We start from the raw sequence: 24,725 nt of genomic DNA, 5'->3' as shown, positions 1-24,725 counted from the left end.
AAGAAAAGTTCATTGCCTTTGAGACAGATAACAAAAACAAGAAATAATCATCCTCTGCCCATGAACTTACTGTAAAATCTTTATTCGAACGCCATTACGCCCTATTTTTCAACCCTTCTCTTTCAACCCTTCTCTTCTCTTTCCTCTTTTTATTAGAGGTGACGTTCAAATAAAATGTGGCGTCGTATTTTTCAAATAGTTCGTCAGAATTTCGGGAAGATAAATTTAACTCTTTCACAGGCGAAGCGAACATTGCCTATGTTTTGCACTCTCCTTCGCGATACCAACCCTTTTGGATGCAATTCTGCTGTAACTATACCTCCAAATTGTCAAAGATCTTTAAAGAAATATGCATTGGAAGGATGAGAACTAACTCACCAGTTGATGACTATTGCTTGCAATTACCTACGATGATATTATAGTCTGCGTTGCAAGTTGTTGGAGCTTAAATTTTTGATTTCTTCCTAAATTTGAAAGCATATTTTTCTCATCGCACTCATCAATGTTTGCTACGTTTTGCAGCAAAAACTGGCTTTTTATGTACAATAGAAGAGGAATTATGAGGGCCGATACACTGTATGTCAAGTTTAGATAGCCGCAATGATAAACCATAATCATAATACACACAGAAACAAAAATCAACATTTTGGAAACCAAAGTATTTGCATTATTTGCTTGGCCAGCTGTATTTTGATTGTTGCTTTCGTTTGGAACAATTTCATCTTCTTTTGACTGTTCAACACGGTGTTTGCTGATCTCAACTCTTCTGCACTGCTGAACTAGTCGATATCAGCGTTCAAACAATTTTTTAGCAAAGCAAAACTTTTACGTGTTGCTATTTAGAAAACTTTTCGGCACAAATAATGAAAAACCTTTAGACCGCATGCACCCCAAGCACGGGTTTATAGCCTCAAAATAGTTTAGTAGACTCCATCGAATTGCTAAACCATTTTTCACATATATTAAAGTATCAAGACCACGTTAAACAAGGAACTACTATTAGCCTGATACAATTATTAATTATTTCTATGGTGTTGCATTCAAAGTTTCAACAAAAAAAACTGTAAAGTCTTGGAGTTAAAAAGGAGCTTTGATATGAACAAAAAAACCAAAAAAATTAATTATTATTGACAAAACCGAGTTATTATTAGTATGTTTTTGTGGACACTTTTCTACTGATCCCTTGCTATTATGGGTTCCTACAGATTAAAGAATGTCAAAGTGGCAGTCGAATAATGGTGACGTTCAATTAAAGGGTAGCACTATATTTTTCAACCCTTCTTCTATAGTGGCGATCAAATGGAGGCGACGTTAAAAAAATATGGGATTCAAATACAAGTTTTATGGTATTTAACATTGTACATTTATTGCTTGTTAACATGCGAACAAACTGAATGATATCTACGACTCTCTCCATCCATAAGTCTGTAAGTCTTCATAATTGACGAATGAAAAATAATCAATGTATATTTGATCTGTTGAAATGAGTGGTTCTAATTGGACAAATTACAGTTTTTATTCAATTCCTATCTAAAGTCAGCTTCATTTGAGATTCGTTCAGAGAAGACTCACAGATTCCTCACTAGTAAAAGGTGACTTTTGAATCAATGTTAGGCTGTCAGAGACGATTAAATGATGTATGAATGTCGAAGCCTTTTCTCTTTCTGTTACAACGGTCGTTGTTTTAAATGCACGAACTTACACACAGTCGTAAAATTCTGCACATGCAATAAATGGGATGGCTAAAATTTTGGCTACTATGGGCCTTAATCCCATGACATTCAGCTTACTAGACTGACACCCATACAAAGTGAGGTAATCATCCACTCTATACCTTTTGAAGCCTTGGAATGATCGTTTCAATCAGTGAATAAAGATTGCTTTGTGATTGAAAAAGCAAACAGAAGGACAGACAGCAACAAATAATTATATATATATATTGTTAACCTGGATACAAAAATACCGAAAATCGGTAAAACTGCTTCAAGGTTTTTGGAACAAAGTTAAAAAGTGGAAGCCAATGAGAACTGTACACTGACACCAGTTGCTCCTATGTTTTTAGTATATCTATTGTCAACTTACAAGGAAATAGAATAAACATGCATATTAGCTTACTATTGACTTTTATGAACTTCACAACAGAACACGCTTCTTTCTTATACATTCCCAAATGCTACTATATGTAAAGAACGCAGAGTACGGATAAATAGATACATACATAAATCCCACTTTATCATTGTGTGTGTATTAATCTGCATAAAAGCTATACGTTTCTAAATTTCTCGACCGATTTGGTTCAAACTTCCCACGCGTAGACTTCATGCCATCTGCCAGGTCCTCAACAGTATTCAGTTACAAAGCTCAGTCTGGTTCCTTAGAACCCACCTCTTAAACACCCGCCTGATTAGAAACTCAAAGAACACATTCACAGATTGATGTCGCTAAAGCGGTGTAGCGATTTGACAGGCTATCTGACTGAAAATGAAAGATATCCGGGCACTGTTGGTCTTACAGCTAGTCAATCATAATTGCTGTCATAGCCTCATAAATATGACCAATAAACAACAAATTCAGCAGCTTTTATATGATATTATTTTAAAGAAACTCAGAATCTCCAGTGTTTATTTATTCGTTGTGGCTGTAGAATAACACCCGCATGATACTTTGGACTGAACACTGGCGTACTTATTACTACAACAAATATCTATTATTATTTTTATTTATTATTACTAATTTACTTGTGATTATTATTATTTTACTTTTGCGCATGGCCAAAAGCCGCATGAGGGAGTTTTAGTACAAATCATTTCTGATAAGTGAGTAGTCAATTAATTAGCCTGTAGTATTTGTACTTGAATGAAAGGAAACAATCATCTGCGTGCATTAAGCCAATATAAAATATGTTTACAACCAATCTGGAGTGTAGTTTCGATTTGCAAAAACTCGATTTCTCATTGTAATTTCTTCTTAGCAATGACCAGCGGATAAGATGCATTACAGCTACGAAGGTTGCACTAATTGTAGATTAATGAACTTGGGTGATTTTTATTAAACAACAGTACTACTGAGAGTGATTGTTTTCATTTCTAGCAGTAATAATAATGCCGTAAGCTTTAATAATATTACTAAATCATCTAACTCAGCACGCTTACGGTCGTGGTAAAAATGGTCAAAGAACTTTAGGCTGAATAATTTGGTATGAAAAATTTTTTATACACCGGGTGGTTCAAAAGTTATGACAATTTATACGTGCCCTTGTCAAATATTAGGTTTTACCAAATGTGTAATTATGTCTCGGTAAAGAAATTAATTAGGTAGCGAAAGAGTTAGCAGCCTTTTTCAACTGCTCCGGTTTCACAAAACTAATCCTACCATTCAATCCATGATACAGTGAAATAAATGTGGTGGTGAGCAAAGCTTAGGGTATTTCAAGCCAATTACATATAGCACTTATATAGGTACATATAGCATGGCAACTTTTCCCCAAGCCAAATGTTCAAATGTTTTGTGACCCAAAGTTGAGAAAGATGCCAGATAGGAAAGGATAATTTCTATCATGGTCAATACAGGACACCAATCACAACTGAGTTTGGACACAAATGAACCAATCGCAAAGCAGTTGAGAAATTGAAGTCCTTAACTAATTACAGACTGATCCCTCAATTGGCACTCATTTATTGTTTATTGTAGAGTTATAGTTTCTTCCTCAAGCAATTGATCCTGAGCCAATAACAAGAGCCAAGCAATAGCAAAAGGATAGCCTGCGGCTACTTGAACTCATGAATGCCTAACTGTAGCAGTCTCATCCCATCCATGGACAGACTCACTAAGGAGCCAATGGCCATCGACAAAACTGTGTTTCTATTGGTTGTATCAACCAATCAGATTAGGTCAGCTTTCATTTTATTCTATTGGCTTAGACTCTTTAGTAATGAGAGTGCTGAGCAAACGGTGGGAGTCATACAATAGCGATTAAATCCTTTGTACATGACTAACGAATAGTTCATGAATGTATTTATACATATTATGGAACAACGCGTTGGAATATTTGAGAAGGGAAAGACTTTTAACGGTTGGTTTCCTTTTGAGCCAATGTAATGTAAGATAGATGTGTAAACACGCTGGTAGATAGACAATAGTGACTCAGAGAACCTAAAGTGTAGTAGAACTTTTGCCGAAGAAGGCCATTGCATAAAAACACTAAAAGCTGCCCGCAATAGGCCTTGGCTTTATTCGGAGGCCCTGAAAAGATGCGCAAGGAATAAAATATCGTTATCTCCAACAACAAAATAATGAAAATGTGTTTTGTAGTAGCTTTATTTATGCCATTTAGAAACAGCAATAACAAGAGAGATGATTGTATGGACATCAAAGGACATTAGTTGAATTGAACTGTGTTCACATTAGCACGAAAAGCGCCAAATATTCGGGATGCCACGGCTAATAGGAATGCAGCGTAGTAAAACATCAGTGTAAGCAGCAAAGCTAATTGTGGTAACTGCAAGAGTGACTGACCAGAGTAATAAAGAGTCACGTAATAAGTCACGAAGTCTGACCAGAGAAATGAAACCGTGTATCATTCATTCATTGAATGTTTAAACGCATCTTGGCGGCCAATCAGATCTAGCATTGCCAAAGTATTGATAACGGGTCCACTATATTCAGTTCAAAATATTTGTGCAAACATCTCAATTGGGCTAGCTCACTTATATATATTTTAGTTCCAGTATTCATTAGATACAACATGAATGACGGAACGGATGATAAAATTTTTACCAAGTTGTTTAAAAAAGAGTATTTTAGAAATCATTGACTTAAACAACATCTTGCGAAAAAAGAAGGAACAATTGAAGAAGCTTGCCAAGTGACTATCAATGCGCAGTAGAGCATCTTTCTTCATCTCCTGACGACTCCAAGCATGAGCCATCGAAGAACTAAACTGTGAATGTTGCGCACACTGATTATTGACGACCTTCACTCTTGTTATAAATTCAACGGAAGCAGAACCAGACTGACTATCAAGTATCAACTCTTCGGTTGTTAGCTAATTGGCCAGCAAGCAAATGAGCTAAAGCTAAACACATCTGCGCTAGGCATGTGTAAGAGCTGAGGCTAAACGCATCTACGCTAGGCATGTGTTCAGCATCTAACCACAAAAACAGAACACAACTTGCACCCTAGTGCAGATGTAGCTTTAGCACGACTTTTTGAATAGCTTCCGTTGTATGGACAGCTTTGATGATCAAGCGATATATCTTGGAGTTAGTTTATGACTCAGACTATTTATGGCTACTGAGAGAGATGAGTGCTGCCTCTTTGCCAAGTTTACACTGTAATCGAAGCTGATTACAATTCAAGTTGGGAGAAAGGGGGAACTTAATACAGAGTTCCAAAGGGTGTGTCGTCTAGAATGCTTCATAAATAATTTTCGCATATAATATATTAGATACCACATGCGATATTATATGAGGAAACCAGGACGTAGGAAAGTGAGCACTTTCTATGTGTAATTTGACATGAATAATTCAGTGAGGTCTACATTTAGGTGATGGCTGACTCAGGATGCCAATCGCTCCAATGATAATCTTTCTATCTTCAGCCATACTGTTGTCTGAAGTCCGATGTTGTCATAATGACAGCATCTGTCTGATGATAGGTTAATGTTGTCATAATGACAGCATCTGTCTGATGATAGGTTAATGTTGTCATTATGACAGCATCTGTCTGATGATAGGTTAATGTTGTCGTAATGTTGTCAAATCAGATGTTGGCTAAAGTCACCCAGAGCCGAATAGCTTCAGAGTTCTGCGACCAACGGAAGTGTATATGGGAGCTCCCTCGTTTCCAAACAAACAGACCACATCCACTATTTTTATATAAGTTATAACGGAGAGGCCGCGACATTAACCAACAAAAATTACTCCCATTGGCAGTTGCTCTGAAATTGATTGTTGTATTATACACCATTTGAAAAACAAAATTCCCTACAAGAAGCTACCAATAACTTTTTGTAAAAAAACAAAATGCAAAAAAGTGAGGTATTGAGAGCAAGGTATGAATATTCCATTAGATATCAGTATGTCGATCAGGTTTGTTTGGAAACAAGCGTTTATGTTTCCGGTTTTGGTTGCGGGGCTCTGTGAAGCTATACGGTTCTGAGGTCACCCATCCGACTTGACCTTTCCTTGGCAATGCCAATAATTATCATAGCTTATGTAACAATAACTGAAGCAAGTAACAAGTAGAGTAAATAAAACTGTTATACTTGTTGTCTCTTTGGAAAAGAACTCATCTATATGATGATAGATAATGTTAGTTCAGTTCACTTATCGAGCCTTCTTCAAAGATGAGCTTGCACAAAATTTTAGAAGATTTTATCAAAAAGTTTCGGTATTCTTCTATCATTTGTGATTATTTTTTATATTTGAGGTGATCTGATTGCCAGGATGTTTCAATAAGATTAAAATCTACGAAACTTGATCGTGGTTAAAATGTTCAAACATTCAGGTGACTTGTGTGATTATGTCTATCTATAGTTCAAAGACTGACAGAATAGAGACGCACAATGCTGCAACTTGATTTCAGCCGCAATCAAATATAGCAGCCGATAACAACTATAGCAGTCGATATCAACTATAGCAGCCGATATCAACTATAGCAGCCGATATCAACTATAGCAGCCGATATCAACTATAGCAGCCGATATCAACTATAGCAGCCGATATCAACTATAGCAGTCGATATCAACTATAGCAGCCGATATCAACTATAGCAGCCAATATCAACTATAGCAGCCGATATCAACTATAGCAGCCGATATCAACTATAGCAGCCGATAGCAACTATAGCAGCCGATATCAACTATAGCAGCCGATATCAACAATAGCAGCCGATATCAACTATAACAGCCGATAGCAACTATAGCAGCCGATATCAACCATAGCAGTGATATCAACTATAGCAGCCGATATCAACTATAGCAGCCGATATCAACTATAGCAGCCGATATCAACTATAGCAGCTAGTGATGTCATATATTTTTCTTCTGAAAGTTTAAGCATGATTAAGTTTTGTCAATTTTGTCGATTTTAATTTTGAAACATCCTGATAATCAGATAATCTCAAACATAAAAAACAATCGCAAATGATAGAAGAATGCTGATACATTTTGATAAAATCCACTATAATTTTGTGTGAGTTGATCATTAAAATTGCATGATACACATACTTCAATGAAGCAAAGAGCTACACGAGGGTTTAGAAAACAAGCTTTAGGCGAGACGAGATTAGAAACACCAGGATGTTAGAGACATTGATACCACAAATCCTGAATAAAGATCACTACTGTAAAGTTGTCCGTAAAATAGAGCCAAGCTTTTTCTTTGTTTCATATCTGTGTTTGACAATCACTAAGCTTCCATATGATGACAGCAAACAGCGAAACATCCCCATATGGTGATGCAATACCATCATGAAAACAGCCGTGTCGCTCTCATTCTGTCGTGGCTCAACCATTATGTTTGCCGGAGTTGTCCACAAGTTGAACTACTGTGCAATTAAGTATTTCAATGAACATCCTGCGGATGCATTTCGCAGCATGTTCAAATTTAAAGCCAGCGCTTGACCCCATAGGTCAATTATTAAGCTAATTAATGACCCAATAAATAGCTACACAGTCTTGTCACACTTAGCAGCAGTCCTTCAGAACATTCCCGTATTGGAACTGCTCCAATCGAAATGAAAACGGATGAAGCATGAAAATGTTTAGAATGGAATAGCCTGTGCAATATTTTAATGCGCATCATTCATAAGTGCCGTTTCCATTATTCGCAAGCATGATGGATTCGAAAAAGGTTTGTAAGCAGCAAAACTCGTTTAGCTAGCGGATTTCCGCCATTTCCATGATGCGGATAACTTGCGGGTTAGCTCAACCTTGTGCATCCTGCGCGTCATGGAAACATAGTGTATGTCACTGTTTGGAAGCCAAACACCCATGTGATGCGCCATTTTTGTGCCAAGGAAACGTCTTTATCAACCTATGGCGCCGCATTTGTGCGGGCGTATGTCTTGCTTTTCTCTTGCTTCATATGCAGACACATGCTTCGACATAAGGAGCCGCACAACCATCGTTGTACCATAACCACCTGTGGAAACATGATCTGCTTGTCGGCCCAGTGTAGCGCTTCGGCACAGGTGCACCCGGGCGTCGATACACTATCACTGTATGAAGACTTAGCAGCTGTAAGAAACAGGAAGACATTGCCAACTAAAGAGACTGTGAACTTGTTTTTGCAGGCCAAAGAGTTCACGGTTTGATATTAGTTGTGCCTCTGTTTACAAGTGCTGAGAGGCATACCCACCAAGGAGCTAAGAATTTGTCAAAATGTGTGTGGCAGTCGTCGGTCATTTGGCTTGCCACAGAATAAGAGTACCGCAAGTAGACCATGGTGATCAATATTGTCAATCCAGTTTTTCAGCTACCAAATAAAGTTGAAAAAAATGACGATGCGACCTCGTTGCAACAAAAACACGAATATGTCAACAAGCAACACTAAACCTTCACAGTAAGAATAGCTTTATGTCACAGCCTTCCTAGTAATAATGCTATTGTCATTTGGTGTTAACAGAACCAGATAGATTCAGGAAGGTGTCCGAGCTGACATCATAAACTGCTGGGAATCCAATCCTACTAGTTAATAAAGATGGTTTTTGTAAAACTCCAAATCAAAGATATTTATGCAAAGGTTTCAAAGTAGGAAACTTAAGCCTGGTTTCCATATGACAGCGCAATGATCGTGCGCGGCCCAGTGAACGTGCGCAATGCATTTCTTGGGCCGCGATGCAGCGTTTCCATATCGCGCGTAGGCGCCATGCTTGCATTGGACAGGGTGGACAATTTCCTTACTTTTTCGTAGGAGAGACATATTTCTTCGTAAAAACAGCCCTCCGTCACGAAATTGCGCTGTCATATGAAAACCAGGCTTACTCTTTCGTACGGGAGACCAATTTCTTCAGAACACAGCCCTTCGTTTAAATTGTGGAATAGGTTGAAAAGGCCTAGCGATGCATTGTGGGGTACATCATCGTGCGCACCCATCGCAAAGATCCATTCTGTTGGATCCTTGCGATCAGCGTACGCACGTCGCGCGATCGTCGTGCGTTGACATTTCCATATCACAGCTGGCCTACGCACGACGTCGTGCGCCTTGTTGCGCGCCTTGCGCTGTCATATGGAAACCAGGCTTTATGCACGGATAGTAGTTACAGCAACGGTTTACCTAATCTAAGTTAGGTTGCAAATTAAATACCAGAAAAGGACTGGCTTAAAAAGTTTGTCAAGCGATGTTTCCTCAATCAACGGCGCAAATATTGGCAATACAAAAATCGTTATTGAGTAACTTTGAATAGATGACTGGATTTTAACAAAAGTGTATTACGAGGTGGCGCGTCCCCGCCACAATGGTATTCCAGCAAAACGGGGAATTCTTGAGATTATACGGCATTAATCATAGCTGAAGTATTGTTGACTCAATCATCTAATCCTAACAGGATTCCCATCGAGAAAAACCTCTTGCCCAATAATTCATACCAACCTTTCCAACTCAGCACATACCTGATACCATTTTTCCGGTTTAACATTCAATGACTAATATACACGTGATTGCAAGCACTTAACATGAAACAATCTACGGTTGTGATATCAGTGCCGCTATCTAATACGGGTCTCCCCAATGAGTTTCCCATATAGTGCATATGCAGGTGTTCTATGAAATTATAAGGTGAACAACTTGAGGACAAAGAAAGTAACAAATAATCTACACTCGGTGGCAGATAAATGAAGAAAGGATTCTTGGACAAAATAAACTTTTTCTGTACACAGTAAAAAACTAGTGTACAGGCGCTTTTGTCAGCCTACAAATATTTCGCCGGTCACGGATTATTTGTGAGAATTGTCTCTCCTTGACTCTACTTTTGAGTCTCAGATAAAATGGCCACAATAATACTATAGTACAGTAATACGTTATGTTTAGTTTGACTGTATGGTCTGAAGCTAGTTTCTTCTCTCTAAAACATCTAGTATCTATGGCACAAATAAGCGAATACATTATCAGAATTTCCTTAGTTGTGACGCAACTCAGGAGAGGCAACAGAAGTTGTCCAAAATATTTTCCACCAAGAGTCTGTTTGAAACTCAATGGTTGAACAAGGATTGAGTTTAATTCATTTAAAATGTCCTTAAAGTTGAACTTGAACAAAATTTTAGAAGATTTCATCGATAATTGTCGGTGTTGCTTTATCGTTTGCGATTGTTTTTGATGTTTGAGGTGATCTGATAGCCAGGATGTTCCAAGATTAAAATCAACAAAACCTGATCACGGTTAAAATGCTCGGATCAGGTGAAAGCGCGATTATGACGTCTACAGTTGCAAAGAGACTGACAGAACAAAGACATGTAGTTCAGCAATTTAAACGCAATGGCCGATATCAATTATAGCGATGATAGCCACTAGTGACATCATTTCACTCGTATTTTTCTTCTGACCGTTTTAATCGTGATCGAGTTTTATTCTTTCAGATAAAATCCACTAAAACTTAGTGCATGTTCATCTTTAAAACTACTATGGCATTCGCCAGGCTGTAGTCATAGCAGTAGAAAAGATAAAAAAGGTCAAAAAGGTAAATTCTTGTCAGCAGAGAGATGAGCACAGTTTATGATATAAATGGCTAACTATATATTTATTATTGATCAATTAATACTGCAGCACAAAAAACTATATTTATTTGCCAAATGAACGACCAAACTAGCATTAAATCAAATAGTTTCACTTTCAATTAAAATCTAGAGAATAAAATTGAACCTTAAAGGTTGGCTTGCAACAAAATTTACATTACGATTATTTGGTATCAAAAGGTTCGTCATGTCTTACTCTGCTGTGTCGTACGTTCAAAATATGAAGAAATGTGTTTACAAACTCTTAAAAGCTCAAAAACGAACAGTTAAAAAACTGCCGTAGGTTGGAATCCCTTTATTTTGATGACATACTCTACTCGAAGTGGTTATTGACGGCAGTTTAGTGTGCTGCAGTAAACTGTCAGGTGTAATAACTATATGTACAATTATTCGAAATACCATAAAGTGGTCGATTGGTGCAGGTGATAGAGCGTCGGCCTCGCAAGCCAAATATCATGAGTTCGAATCCAGTATGAAGCAATCTTTTTCCCAACCTCCACCTTTGGACCCATGAACCCGACTCTTATTATAGTAAAGACTATTATACATATATTACTATATACTGTATTACAATTTGATTTAAAACATGTATATGAAATTACTATCTTGTTGTGATTATTACAGCTAGCAGTTTCTGATGGAGAAAGATATAAAAATCAGCGCTTCTTTCAAATTACTTATCAACCCACACAACGCGCTGAGCATGGAGTTGTTTGCTCATCGCAACGCCTAGTCTAACAGTTTCAACTTGGTAACGTGGTTCATTTTTTAACCTGTAGTTGGTCCATACCAACTACAGGTATGACCAGACCTGTAGTTGAGTAACTGGCACAATATAACTCTTTGTAAACATTCATGAATTAATGCTTTTAGAGTTATTTAAAATGTCAATGCAAAATCACAATGAAATCGCGTGCTAATGTATAACAGAAGATCAGTAGGAGGATCAAAGCGATATTAAAGTATGACGCTGATTCAAATGCTCTGCATCTTACAGGTGATTGTAGGAAACTCATTGATGGTAGTCAAGGTGGAGCTATTAGCAACTTATGCCAGTCCGTATTATTAAAGTACTAAAGAGAACTCCACAACTAGCAACCTACCAGCCTGCTAATATATCCAACAGAAGATAACAACATACAAAGTAAATATTACTATCACTTTACTAACACCTCAGAAAGGTATTTTAATACAGAGTAGTTTTGGAATACCAATATCTATATGAAAAGCATTTCTGATACAGTTGTTGACTCATGTGTACATACATGTACATACCTTTCCGGTAGTTGCTTTTTTGGCCTGGTCCAGTATCAGTCGTTTAATGTCCACCTTGCCGACGTACATCCGTTGAGTAATTGCTTCGTCGATCGAGTCCAGACATCTAGATAAAGGGTTATACTACTATTACAACAACTGAAGGCAAACCTTTACCAAAGAAGAATTTGAAAAAGAAGTTATGTCCTTTTGTAAAATAATTACAAGGGTAAGACAACTCCTACTTACTACTGTAGGTACATTAACAGCTTTGTAAAAGCTGGTTTCCAATGCATTGTCAGGGTTGTCCTCTCTGTGCGATTATTCATCGACTATGTGCACAATAAACCGATGAAATCGCTGAGGCAATGCAGATTTGTCGGGCAACGTTGCAGCTGTCAAACTGTCAATATTTCGCTGAGCATACACCGCATTCTGTGCAATATGTAACTCTGCAGTAATAATGACTGGCTGTCGGGGATTGTTTAATATATATTTCTATTCATGATAGTCGCTGCGAGACTAGCATTTGGGTGTTTCAGCGACAGTATAATGAGAACACTATGTCGCAGTCTATTCGTTGAAGTAAATGCGGATGGGTTTGTGATAGCGATAACAATGTTATGACAAGCTGCGATATGGTGTGAAGCAGCCTCACGAGTACCAATATATGAGCTGCGATATGGTGTGAAGCAGCCGAGGTACGAGTACCAATATATGAGGTGAGCGACAATAATAGACATTTCTAGTGAATGAAACGCTACTCCCCAACTCACTAAAGTTTTCAATCGTATTATCCGTAGAATTCTGAGCATTAAAAGTCGCTTTTCCATGTTCAAATAGGACTGGGATGATACAGTCCACTTGGATCTCTTACACAAATAATTAGCTTGCCAACGAACTAACTCCAAATAATTCTCTCTATAAACATGCTGCATAACTTGTTTGTAAACTCCATGTATGCTATTAAAGCATATATGCTTGTACGTATGTATGTACATGTGTGTACACATGTACGTGTATAGATGTATATGTACACAGGTATATGTACACAGGTATATGTACACACATATGCATGTGGCATGTGTATACATGTGCATGTATACATGTGCCTATGTGTGTGCGTATGTATGTACCTATGTATGCATGTATGTACAGTGTACCCTCAGGATACGATTTTAACCCGTTTTAGAGTTGGCATCGTGTGGTGAAAAAATCGTATGGAGTGGTATAGAAACCCTTGTAATTATATATAATAAAAACATCCCTTGGTAAAAATCATCAAAATTTTATGTAAGTAATGTACATATTAAAAATTAGTAACAAAATAGTACGTTAACCTTAGTAACTATAGTTACTGACAGTAACTTTAGTACATTAAGTGTATTTATTGGTTATAATCTGCATTAAAATGTAAGTTACAATGTGCTATGCACAGTACATACCGTAGAGAGTTCCTACCTTCAAGACAGACGTACGTATAACATTAACTTTGAATTCACTTTAAATAAGTTTAGCTTAATAAACGCACACTTAAAGCTAAGTTTTAGTCTGCATTTTTAAATATTTTAATGAATTTCAACTTTTTATCACAATTTCATCATCCAACAGTTTCCGGCTTCATTTTTACTATAACTTCTAGCAAACCACATTAAAACCTTTTTCAATCTAATTCGACAAAAATATTGTTGAATTCGTATAGTGAAATAAGATTCGTTTAGCAAGGCGGAACAAATCGTCATGCGCCTCTTCGTAAGGTGAAAAAATCGTATAACAGGGTAATCGTATCCTGAGGGTGCACTGTACATTTATATTTGTACACTATTATGTAATTTTATGGGAATTACTATATTGTGATGATTATTACAGCTAGCATACATATATAATTATATATATATATACATGTATAATATGCAGGCGCGTATGTATACGTGTGTATACCAGGTAACAATGTATCATATGCTTAATATCTCTGATACTTTAATAAAAATGATATGTTGGATAGAGGTACATGCAACTTACTAACCTGGCATAGTAAAGGAAACACTTCAATTAGCAGAACTCAGGATCTAAAGCCTCAACTAATCCCTTCAGGTTAAAGAACTTGGGCCACGAACAAACTAAGCCATATGGCAATCAGTGCCTCACAAAAGCTTACTTGGCAATGGGCTTGTATAGCGATGATTTCTGTATTTCAGCATCGAAGTACATAGAGAGGAGAAACTGCAGAACTAGCTCTACAGTAGCCTGAGATGTGTTTCTGTGTACTGCCAGGGTCACAAGCTACGTAAAGACAACAGACAAGTCATTCTACTAATAGTTACTGTTGTTACAAAAACTGCTCAAGCGCCTCAAACAAAAGATCTCCAGCTATCCACAAAATTTTTCAAATCTTACATAAATGACGGGAGGTGTACATATGATTAGTAATAACACTACAGTCATACCTCGATGTACGAGTGCCCAAACATGAGAAACTTGAGATACAAGGAAAATTCCAAGCATATTTTTGCCTTGAGATATGAAACAAATTTGATATACAAGCATACGAGACGGCCCTCAATGCGGCCGCTAGGTGGCCAAGTATGTGAGAGGCTGCTTACGAAATCAACATCACAAAAGCGTACTGAACGTGTTGCTGTGAAGTTTCTCTCACACATCGTTAGCCACTAACGTCTGTCTCAAATGTAAGAGCTCCATGTAGTACTGTGCATGATAATGTTACATTTTATTGCCGATTATAACCACTAGATAGGTATTTGTTCCTTAGTGAGCAGAGGTGGTGAATAAATGTGGTGTAATATTGTTTCTAGGTGTTTTTTTCAGAGGGTAGGAATGAATTGATTTGCATTTAGTTATTTTATATAGGAAAAATTAATTTTATATTCGAGTAAATTGAAATACGAGCTCAATTCCGGAACGCATCAAGCTCGTATGTCAAGGTATGACTGTATTTGCATCATAAATGTAAAATGTTGTAATTTGGTACTTTTTAGACCTTAGACTAATTTCTGTACACAAATAAAGGTCAGGTAGCAATGCTATTTTCAATGTTATATGACACACCGTGCGCCATCAAACACTCTCAAATTGATTAAGATTGTAAACAACCCGTGAGGAGGCTGAGTGAATATTAGGTACATGTGTTGCTAGGGTAATCAATGAAAGAAAATCTTTAATGTTATCTTGCTCGTAGCGTTCAAAATATATTCTCTTTTCAAATGGGTGGCTGTGTAGAGTAGTCCAATCTGAGGCACCGCTGGACCATCCATGACGCAACAGTAAACAACATCAGATCCCAACATCCCTAACCTCATGTACCAAATAGTAGAGCACAACTCCAATCATAAATATAACTAGTTCAATGCCTGGCGTTGCCCGGGTAATAAAAAGTCTTGGAACAGAAAACTTATTTTTATTTAAAAAATACAAAATAGCATTTTAACTTTTAAACTTCATATCATGAGAAAAGTGTTTTTTGTGCAGCTCAAATGAAAAGAGAAAAAATAAAACTGTAACTTTTCAATTTCATATAATGAAATAAGTGTTTTGGGGAAATGAATTAGGAAAAAATAAAATTGTAAAGGTGTATAAATGTGAAATCATTAGCAAGTAATGGCTAAATATAGTCTGTTTTGTTAGAGTTACAATGAAAAATTATTTGATATGCAATTATATGATTTTAGTTTGTTTCAGTGTTGGCATCATAAGGCGAAAATATTGTAGAGTGGTATAGAAACCCATAGTGATTATCTTATGCAAACACCAGGTAAAAATTATCAAAATCATCATCATTAAGAAATTGTAGCAAAACAATATGCTAACCTTAATAACTATAGTTACCAACAATAACTTTAGTGCATTTTGTGGTTATGATCTGCGAGAAAATGTAACATTACAATGTACTACGTGCAGAGCGTACCGTGAAAAGGTTTTACCTTGGAGACAGACGTACGAGCTGACTAAACACATACTGAAAGGAAGTTTTAGTATGTATTTTAGTAAGCTTCAGACTTTTAACTAAAATTTTATTACTTATCTGTTTGCGAATCCATTTTCACCATAAGGGATACCGCTGAACTGAGATGGCGAGCAATGTATATCTCTTAATAACACATATATATATAGTCAGTACAACAATCGCCAAATTATTATTTTGAGAGAAATTTTTGTTGATATCGTATGGCAGAAAACAAATTCACCTTAGTATGGTGAGGACAAAAAAGCATCGTGTTTTACATGTATAAAGTTGAGCAAAAAATATTTTATAACAGGGGAGTCATAACCCGTAGCCACAATGTATCAATTAATGCGTCGTTTAGCGTGTGAAATTGGGAAAAGGGTATACAGTATATAGTAAAAGCGATAGAATCGTAAGGGCCCTCATAGACTTGTGGTCGGATGATTGGTTTACAAGTGTGTGGTTACAATCTTTTCGTGAGTTCAAATCCAGCATGATGCAAATTTTTCATTCCAAGATTTCAATAGCTATAGCTGGACACACTTATTCACAGAAAACACTGCGATTATATATATATATATATATATAGATGTAGAATTAAAGTTGACATTACTAGAGATAGTTAATTCGCTTTGAATCATAGAAACAAATTTTAAATATCGAAAAGGCCAACTAGACTCCTATAGAAAACTGTCAAAACGTAACCTTGTTTACATTAGGTGTTGTGCAGTTCTAATTCACATATGGCAAAAGTTTCATGTGCAATGATCAATTGTTAACATTTCACTGCGCTGTTTCACTGCTGTGTTTCACTTTCGCTGTTGAAAACTTTTGTTTGAATAAACTAATATTATCAAATCACAATCTGCAGACATTTAACATGATGAGCTTAAAGGTTGACTTGCAACAAAATTCACATTACAGTTACTTGGTATCAAAAGATTCACCATGTCTTACTCTGTTGTGTTGTAGGTGCCAAATATGTGGAAAGGTGATTACAAGCTCTTAAAAGCTCAAAAACGAAAAACCGCCGTAGATTGGAATCTCTTTATTTTTCTGACGTATTCATTACAGTTTAGTTATTGTCTTGTCACGTGATGTTCTCACGTGAATTGAAAGGCCAATAAAAAGCTCAATATAAACTTATCGTAGCACTAGTTTATGACAAACACTTCGGGTTTTACCGAAGACCCCGTATCAAATATAGATGCTCGCTACTTTACAGTTTTGTTTCGGCATTATTCAATCGTCAAATCGTAATCTGATCATGTGACCCAATACTTCGCAAATAACTTTTGCAGCACTTTTCGATTATCACAGGTGACCAACAGGCTCATCATGATTATCAGACAATGATATGTACTCCTTCGAGCTAAGGTTAAAAAGTTTAACAATTTTTTTACGGTAAGTTATAAGATATCAGTGCTAAAAGTGACAGCATTACAATGACGATAAAACAGACGCAAAAACAATAGACATAGTTTTATTGAATGCGTGAAGTATATTTGTGAAAATATTTCGACGAATGAGGTTGCATGAAAGTGTAAACAGAAACCATCCTGTAACAACTACGTCCCATTTGAGCCGTTTTGGAAAGCGAATCCAAACTACGGCGGTCTCGTGTGGCTGCGATTAAATGTTCGTTTTTTGCTTTTAAGAGCTTGTAATCACATTCTCATATATTTTGCACCTACAATACAACAGAGTAAGACATGGTGAATCTTATGATACCAAATAACTGTAATGTGAATTTTGTTGCAAGTCAACCTTTAAAGTATGAGCTAGAATAAAAAAGCAATAAAAGGTAGACAACAATGTCTGGACTAAAGGAAGCAGCTTGATGCGCGCGCGCACACACACACCTGTTTGAGATGAGATATCTGGTCTGGAAGCGAAGAAGACTGAAGGAATGATTGACCAATTTGACAAACATGTTTTCCTACAAGAGTTGAGCAAATTTCAATAATATTACAGCAAAAACAGAAAACTCAGCATCAGACGCAATGCTGAAGAGCAACAGAACTAAAAAGGTTTCCACAAGGTTAATATTCTCTGCTCATACCACACCTAATATCATTCTTATGAGGCTGATAAAAATGATTGATTACTCCTGTAACTTTGACAGTTGTCATCACGTGAATCTTTTGAAACAATGTGCTTATTTCATAAATATATAAACGGTATATATATATATCTATGGCTTATTTACACTTGAGGGAAAAATGCAAACATTTTTAAGAGTATCAGATTTAAAAAGGCTATTTTAATATGTAAAAAATGTTTGTTTGTTGCCACAGTGATGAAACTGTTTAAGAAGCTGACTGTTTCATCAATTTTTAGATGAGAGCAATAATTGTGCCAATTATTTAAAATAACTTTGTAGGCTAGTTGCAAATCTCGATTTGGAGTAAGTTGGTAGAACAAAATGTTTGCTGAATGTTTAAATGATGAGAATCACTATTTATTTCAATGATAAAATACAATAATACAATGAACTAAACATTGAGCATGTTTAATATTATTCAATAAAAAGTAACAATATTGATTTAATGTAGTGATGTGTAGAGAAAAGATAAAACTTTTCAAGGAGGAAAGAATGCTGTCAAATGTGACAGCGTTAGCTTATGATTACATATTAAGTTCAATCACCTTACATGAACGGCTAAGACAGGATTCCCATTTATAATTATTTGTTATATTCTAATGATTTCTTAAATCATACTACAAAAGGGCCCTGAAAAGGCATGTGGCCAAGCGCGTGTGGCAATGCCTTGTATAATAAACACTATTTACCACTCATCTTATTTACTGAAGATACTAGATTGCTGGCACAAAACAATATCAATTATATAAAATGATTCAATGTGCATTTTACTTTATTCACTTGTTAAAACTCTTCCACAAAGTCACTTGCTTCCATAGACCTATTAACTATAGTTAAATAAACGAACACTTGTTTTACGGCTATTGCACAACGGAATATATAGTTTAGGTGAGATACTCAAGAGCAGAACGAAACTGACCGTCAATATTAGTAGTAGTAAATGTTGGTGAATCAAGTATTTGACGGAGCTTATTCAAGCAATCGCTTCCTAATTTAACACTGTATGATAAGTTAGCCATCTTAAGATGTTTTTTCATCGTTTTATTTTATTATTTAATTAAATACAATTATTAATGGGAATAACATAAAGAACGGCACGCGTTCTGGACGATCCAAATCTCCGCAACAAAGCCCAAGAGCATGAACAAGAGCCATCGAGTGTAACACTCGATAGTGTTACACTCGAGGGCTCTGGCATAAACTAACGATAACTGATAAACTGCAGCGCTTAGTCTAAGTTTAGCGAGTTGAATATGTCATACTATTTGCTGCTATAAGACATATCGACATAGGTAAAAAGGTTGAATAGATGATCAGTTGATTAACGCATAAAATCAATGCGTGCTGTTTGTTATTAAGCGCTACAAAGTTACTCGCGGCCAACTCGTTCTCTGAACGTTTCGCTTTTGTAGAGTAACCATAGAAATATAATTTCCATAACTCGACGACACTTTAAGTAGAAGGCAACTCCGCAGATTGCCGATTAAACAAAACAACAATAGAGCAACTATATTGTTGCAATACAGTTAAGCCAGTTAAAACAACTTATCAACAGTATAAAACAACTTATCAACATTGGCCAACATTGTGCTTTGCTCTTTAAGTTATGAATGTTCTATAAAACCGTACAAATAAATCTTGCATTCTAATGTTTTTGTTATGTAGGCCTACCTTATATACAGGGCTGAGGTATGACTGCTTTATATGGTGAGAAAAAAGAAACGAGCAAGATGTGAGAGGAGGCCGGCGGTAAAGAAATCAGCAAGGATGTTGAAAAAGATAAAAAATCGATTTGGGGCAATGAAGGCGATAAATGGTGCGTGGTATGCCTATGGTATGTAATGCCAAAAGAGACAACATAGCTGTAGAGTGCCCTGGAAACTTTTGTAATAAGTGCAAACAAGGGGTCATTGGGCTAGAAATTGTGACCAGGAGATAAAATGTAGATGGTGTGAGACTTTGGTCACCATTACTTAGAGTGTCCTAAAGGAGGCAATAGGTTTTATAGATCTAGTAAAGGAAAAGCTGAGGAAATAGGTGAGCATAAACCTAGTAGATAAATTTCTTCTTTTTCAAAGTCATACCAGCTTTTTTTATTTTCTGTAAGGCTTTCTTTAAACGTTACCAATGTTCAATAACTCTTTTTTATTATTTACTAGTACATCATCCATTATATATACCACCCCTTTTAATCACTGTAGTATTTTTTCCAGTCTTTTGAAAATACTCAGGTGCTGAGGAAATTCCAAATGGCATCTTATTGAAACAAAATTTAACCCCAAGGGGTAACAAAAGTTGTCATATGGTGTACTATAACAATGGAGAGGTGTTATTATATTGTGTTGTTCTACTATATCATTGAGGAATGGTAATATTAATTAATAACGCTATTGTGTTTTGTAGCGTTGTTTGGGTAGGGGATTGTTATTTATAGGCTTCTATTGTCACACTGTATTGGTAGAAGAGTAGCATTACGGTGGCAGTGCTATGGTGTTTTCTTGCGTTGTCACTTATTAAGTGTGGTGAAAGTGGTTACTATTATAGTTTTGTGTTAATATGGCTGCTAGGCAGCTCGATGTTAGAGGTTTCCCTAGATTGAGCCTAGGGAGTTGCTCTAATGCAAACTTAGATTCACATTTTATTTTTCATTGTTTGGCCTAGTCTTTTAATTGCAAGCTTAGTACCTATTAAACATTTTTGCTATGTCTTAACTAATAAAATATTATCTGCAGTCATATACACATTTTTTATATTGTTTTAAATTTACTTCCCTTTAAAACTCATCCATGGGTTCGGAATACTGGATCAGCGAGAAACTATATGGCAGACTATCAGAGATCAATAATGGGGTATGTGATAAATGTGATATTACTAGAAGGCTGGTATGGAGAGGGTAGGTTATGTTTATTTTATAAACCCGACAATGCGTGCTAACAGATATTTAGCACCAGTGACTATTTGAAAGGAGCAAAGCAGGCCTTTATCTATATATATATAAATCTCAAAGTTTGTGTGTGCGGTGCATGGGATTCAGTTTGTCCAGCTATAGCTATTAAAATCTGGGAATGAAGAATCGGTATTGCAGAAGATTTGATTTCATAACCTCCCGTTCCTCAGGTGATATGCTAAACCATTGAGCTACGCGAGATGGATTGATTCATTGGGCAATATATGTCGCTATGTGGGTGAAAATTTTCATACCGTGCTGCGTTATAGCGCAAAGTCAGTTTATGCTTGTTCTCACGGCTCTTATTAGTAAGTTACTCAAATTACTAGCTTACTCAAATTAGCCATTGGTAATGTACTAGGCTAATGGCAAGTGGTAGGCAACTACATTGCCTGTCAATGTTTATAAGCTGATTTTTAATACTGGTGCAACACCGGGAATTCCGCTAGTATATGCATAAGATAAAGATTAAACATAACTGCACTTTGCATATTGTTTTTACAGCTGTTGCTGTAAAAAGCAATTATTATATGCGCAACATGTCACCTCTCTAAAACATTAAGGTTTTAGAGAAGTGATAAATGGCTTCCCACTTGCATATATACAAATTTAATAACAATGCATTTTCTCATTTTTGAGAGTTTTTTAGTTTCCGTTTGAAAGCTAATCAAACATGAAAAACAGTAATGTCCTTATTAACCAGCAGAAAAAAATTATGTTCAAGCAGTTTCAAAGTAAAATATCGTAAAATACACTGTCGTTAACTAATTGGAAATGAAACTGCTTTAAAGATACACCTAGCTTGAACTAGGAAAACCAACCTAGGAATATTTTTTTATAGAATTATGAATGCCGATTATATTCACAATATTACCATAAAATAATAATAGGGGTCTGTTAAGAGAGAGAGTGTGAACATTTATTGAATCTGATACAAAAATATTCTCTGTTTATGATTTTTAGCTGTTTGACTTGATACTTCTTATGCCTGGAAAATCATTAGGTAGCTTTCCTTCCTTCATCCAAATGGAAAGGCACTGTGATAGCTTTTTGTGCATCGGCAGAAAGGTTGGGACAACTTTACTAGACGCCCGCAGGACATCTAGCATCTACAAAAATGTTTATTCAGAATACAGCTATAAATGCTTGCAAATGAGAAACTTTTTTTTCTAAAACTAATGAAAGCCTGAATAAGTCTGAGACTCAAATTTGAATGACTTATTTAAAATATTAAATTTAAATAACTTGTTAAGGTTTAAAAATACATTAGCCTGCACTATCGGTTATTACAGAACTTATGATGGTATTCATGTATGAATAGAAAAAGGCAATAATTACATGCACCAATGGAAGGCATCATTGATGTAGCTCATGATGAGCCGATGGGCAAAAAAAAACAGTTACTACCCGTCAACTATAACACATGCGATAATATTATGATTTTTACCCAAATTGTATTAGTTTATGCATATGTGATTAAACAAAGAAGTGAACTTCTATTGAATACAATTCAGAGTCCATATTATTTGTTTAGAGCTCAACAAGTTTTGTCGGAGAATCTCATGTGCGCAATGACAGATTTAAAATCTTTAATTGGCCTTTTCTTGTCGTGTCACTAGCTGTTTCATAATAGACAAGTACATATATGGTTGACTTAATGATGTTTTGTAATACATAAACTTTACCAAATCCAGCTTCATTGTCAAGGACTTTATCCGGCAAATGCTTATTGGCCAATCCATTTGACAATAAAATGGGTCATTGGGTGTAGCCATCACAGAGGTCCATTTTACTCATTGATTATACAGTATACCTTGGGGATGACTGCAGAAGAATGAAGTAGGCAAATACCTCAGTAGCGAGATCAGGGAGAGTTTGACTCTGTTTCATGTGTTCAAGGCAGAGGAGACAGGCGGAAGTTGCTTTACTATACACATAGACCCTCCAATAAGTCTTCAGCTCTTTTGGCTGAATTGACTCAAGCAGCCTTACAGAATTCTGCATCTCCATAGGTGATGCAAACATATTACTGGCTATCAGGCTAAAAGGTAACAAGTTACCATCATCAATAAATCGTAAGAGCTGTCTGTTCATGTTTGTGCAATCGGGCGCCAATTGCTTTGGGAGGGATATATGATTTTTTCCTAGCCGGAAAGCAAGCTATTCATAGCTGTTTAACTAAGTTGCATAGAAGTTCAAGCTAATGGAATGCCAGTGTTGGCAAAATCATGTGCCTTTTCCAATAAAAAAAGGCTTAATCTGAAGGAAATGTATAAAATTCCAGCGATATTCTTGACTAACCTCGACAAACAGGTAGCAGCTATTCAAGTGATATAAGTGATTAGATGTATTATTTGGCACCAAATCTGTTCTACTGAGAGACTGACATTATTATTAAAAATTTAAAACGCTATAAAGAAGGGTATATGGCCAATAAAAATAAACAATAAAAACTATGTAACAATATTAAATTGTTTCTACTGTATCCTACAATCCGATTTAAAATTAGGCTAGTCAAAGGTTTTTTTAACAACAGCTGATTTTAGTAAAAAATATTTCTCCTATTAACATGAATAGCATCCTATTAACTATCAACTAAAGTAGATAGTTTGATTGCTCAAGCATTATAGCATCTCAGAAGTTATTATAGCATCTCAGAAGTTATTATAGCATCTCAGAAGTTATTATAGCATCTCAGGAGTTATTACAGCATCTCAAAAGTTATTATAGCATCTCAGGAGTTATTATAGCATCTCAGAAATTATTATAGCATCTCAGAAGTTATTATAGCATCTCAGAAGTTATTATAGCATCTCAGAAGTTAAGTTAGCATCTCAGAAGTTATTAGAGCATCTCAGAAGTTATTATAGCATCTCAGAAGTTATTATAGCATCTCAGAAGTTATTATAGCATCTCAGAAGTTATTATAGCATCTCAGAAGTTATTATAGCATTTCAGAAGTTATTATAGCATCTCAGAAGTTATTATAGCACCTCAGAAGTGAAGTTAGCTTCTCAGAAGTTATTATAGCATCTCAGAAGTTAAAGCAAGGCTACCATTAGAATACATACTATAGCACAAAGGTTGCGAGTACATTACTCTCATAGACATCAATATCATTGCTCTCTTGATCAGGTAAATTATCAACTCTGTAGTCAAGAACTTCCTGTGTATAGGAAACGAGTTCGTTCTTTACTGACTCAGTCACCACTCCGTTAGTCTGGAAACCTGTGTGATTAGAGTGTAATGCAGTATTGTATTTTGAATGAAATGGCATGGTAATTTTTATAGACATGTGTATTAGAGAGGATCGCTAACAGTCTTTTTGAAAAATTCGAGTCATATGATTTTAGGCAATAGACAAAGATTCGCTAAATTCAATAAATCACAAAATAAAACTGAGTAATACACAGGGTTGTCTACTCTTTTTCAGTATAAGTTGACAACAGGGCTGATTTTGATCAGTCATTTTTTGAAGAAACATGAAAACAAGTAAGTACTCCTTAAAACTAACTTATACTAAAACTAGAAAAAGCATTTAAAACTCAAACACAGTCATAAGGCTTCCAATAGCAATGCAAACTGTTTTTGAATGATTTAGAAGAAATTTTAAACGTGTCTTAAGGTATTTATTAAAGATAATTTTTATTAAAGACCTTAATATGAGAGTAACTTCTATAAAGTTTTCACAATGATGAAGTACATTTTGCAACCTTACTGTTGGTGT

General features: G+C 35.9%; 1 protein-coding gene across 1 annotated transcript in view; it reads right to left on the bottom strand.

Moving 5' to 3' along the window:
• The window catches only part of LOC137387759 (tRNA (32-2'-O)-methyltransferase regulator THADA-like), a 48,760-nt gene extending 29,597 nt beyond the window's left edge, over window positions 1-19,163 (bottom strand). Inside the window, exons 1-4 of the mRNA XM_068074264.1 lie at window positions 18,971-19,163; window positions 17,810-17,886; window positions 14,145-14,269; window positions 12,008-12,113 (exon numbers count right to left, since the gene is read on the bottom strand). Coding sequence (XP_067930365.1) covers window positions 12,008-12,113; window positions 14,145-14,269; window positions 17,810-17,886; window positions 18,971-19,088 — 426 coding nt within the window. The 5' untranslated portion in view covers window positions 19,089-19,163. The remainder of the gene's footprint in view (window positions 1-12,007; window positions 12,114-14,144; window positions 14,270-17,809; window positions 17,887-18,970) is intronic.
• Between the last annotated feature and the right edge of the window lie 5,562 nt (window positions 19,164-24,725).

The sequence above is a fragment of the Watersipora subatra genome, chromosome 2 (genome assembly GCF_963576615.1).
Source record: "Watersipora subatra chromosome 2, tzWatSuba1.1, whole genome shotgun sequence".
Lineage (NCBI taxonomy): Eukaryota > Metazoa > Bryozoa > Gymnolaemata > Cheilostomatida > Watersiporidae > Watersipora > Watersipora subatra.
This window is presented reverse-complemented; position numbering and strand designations above follow the sequence as displayed.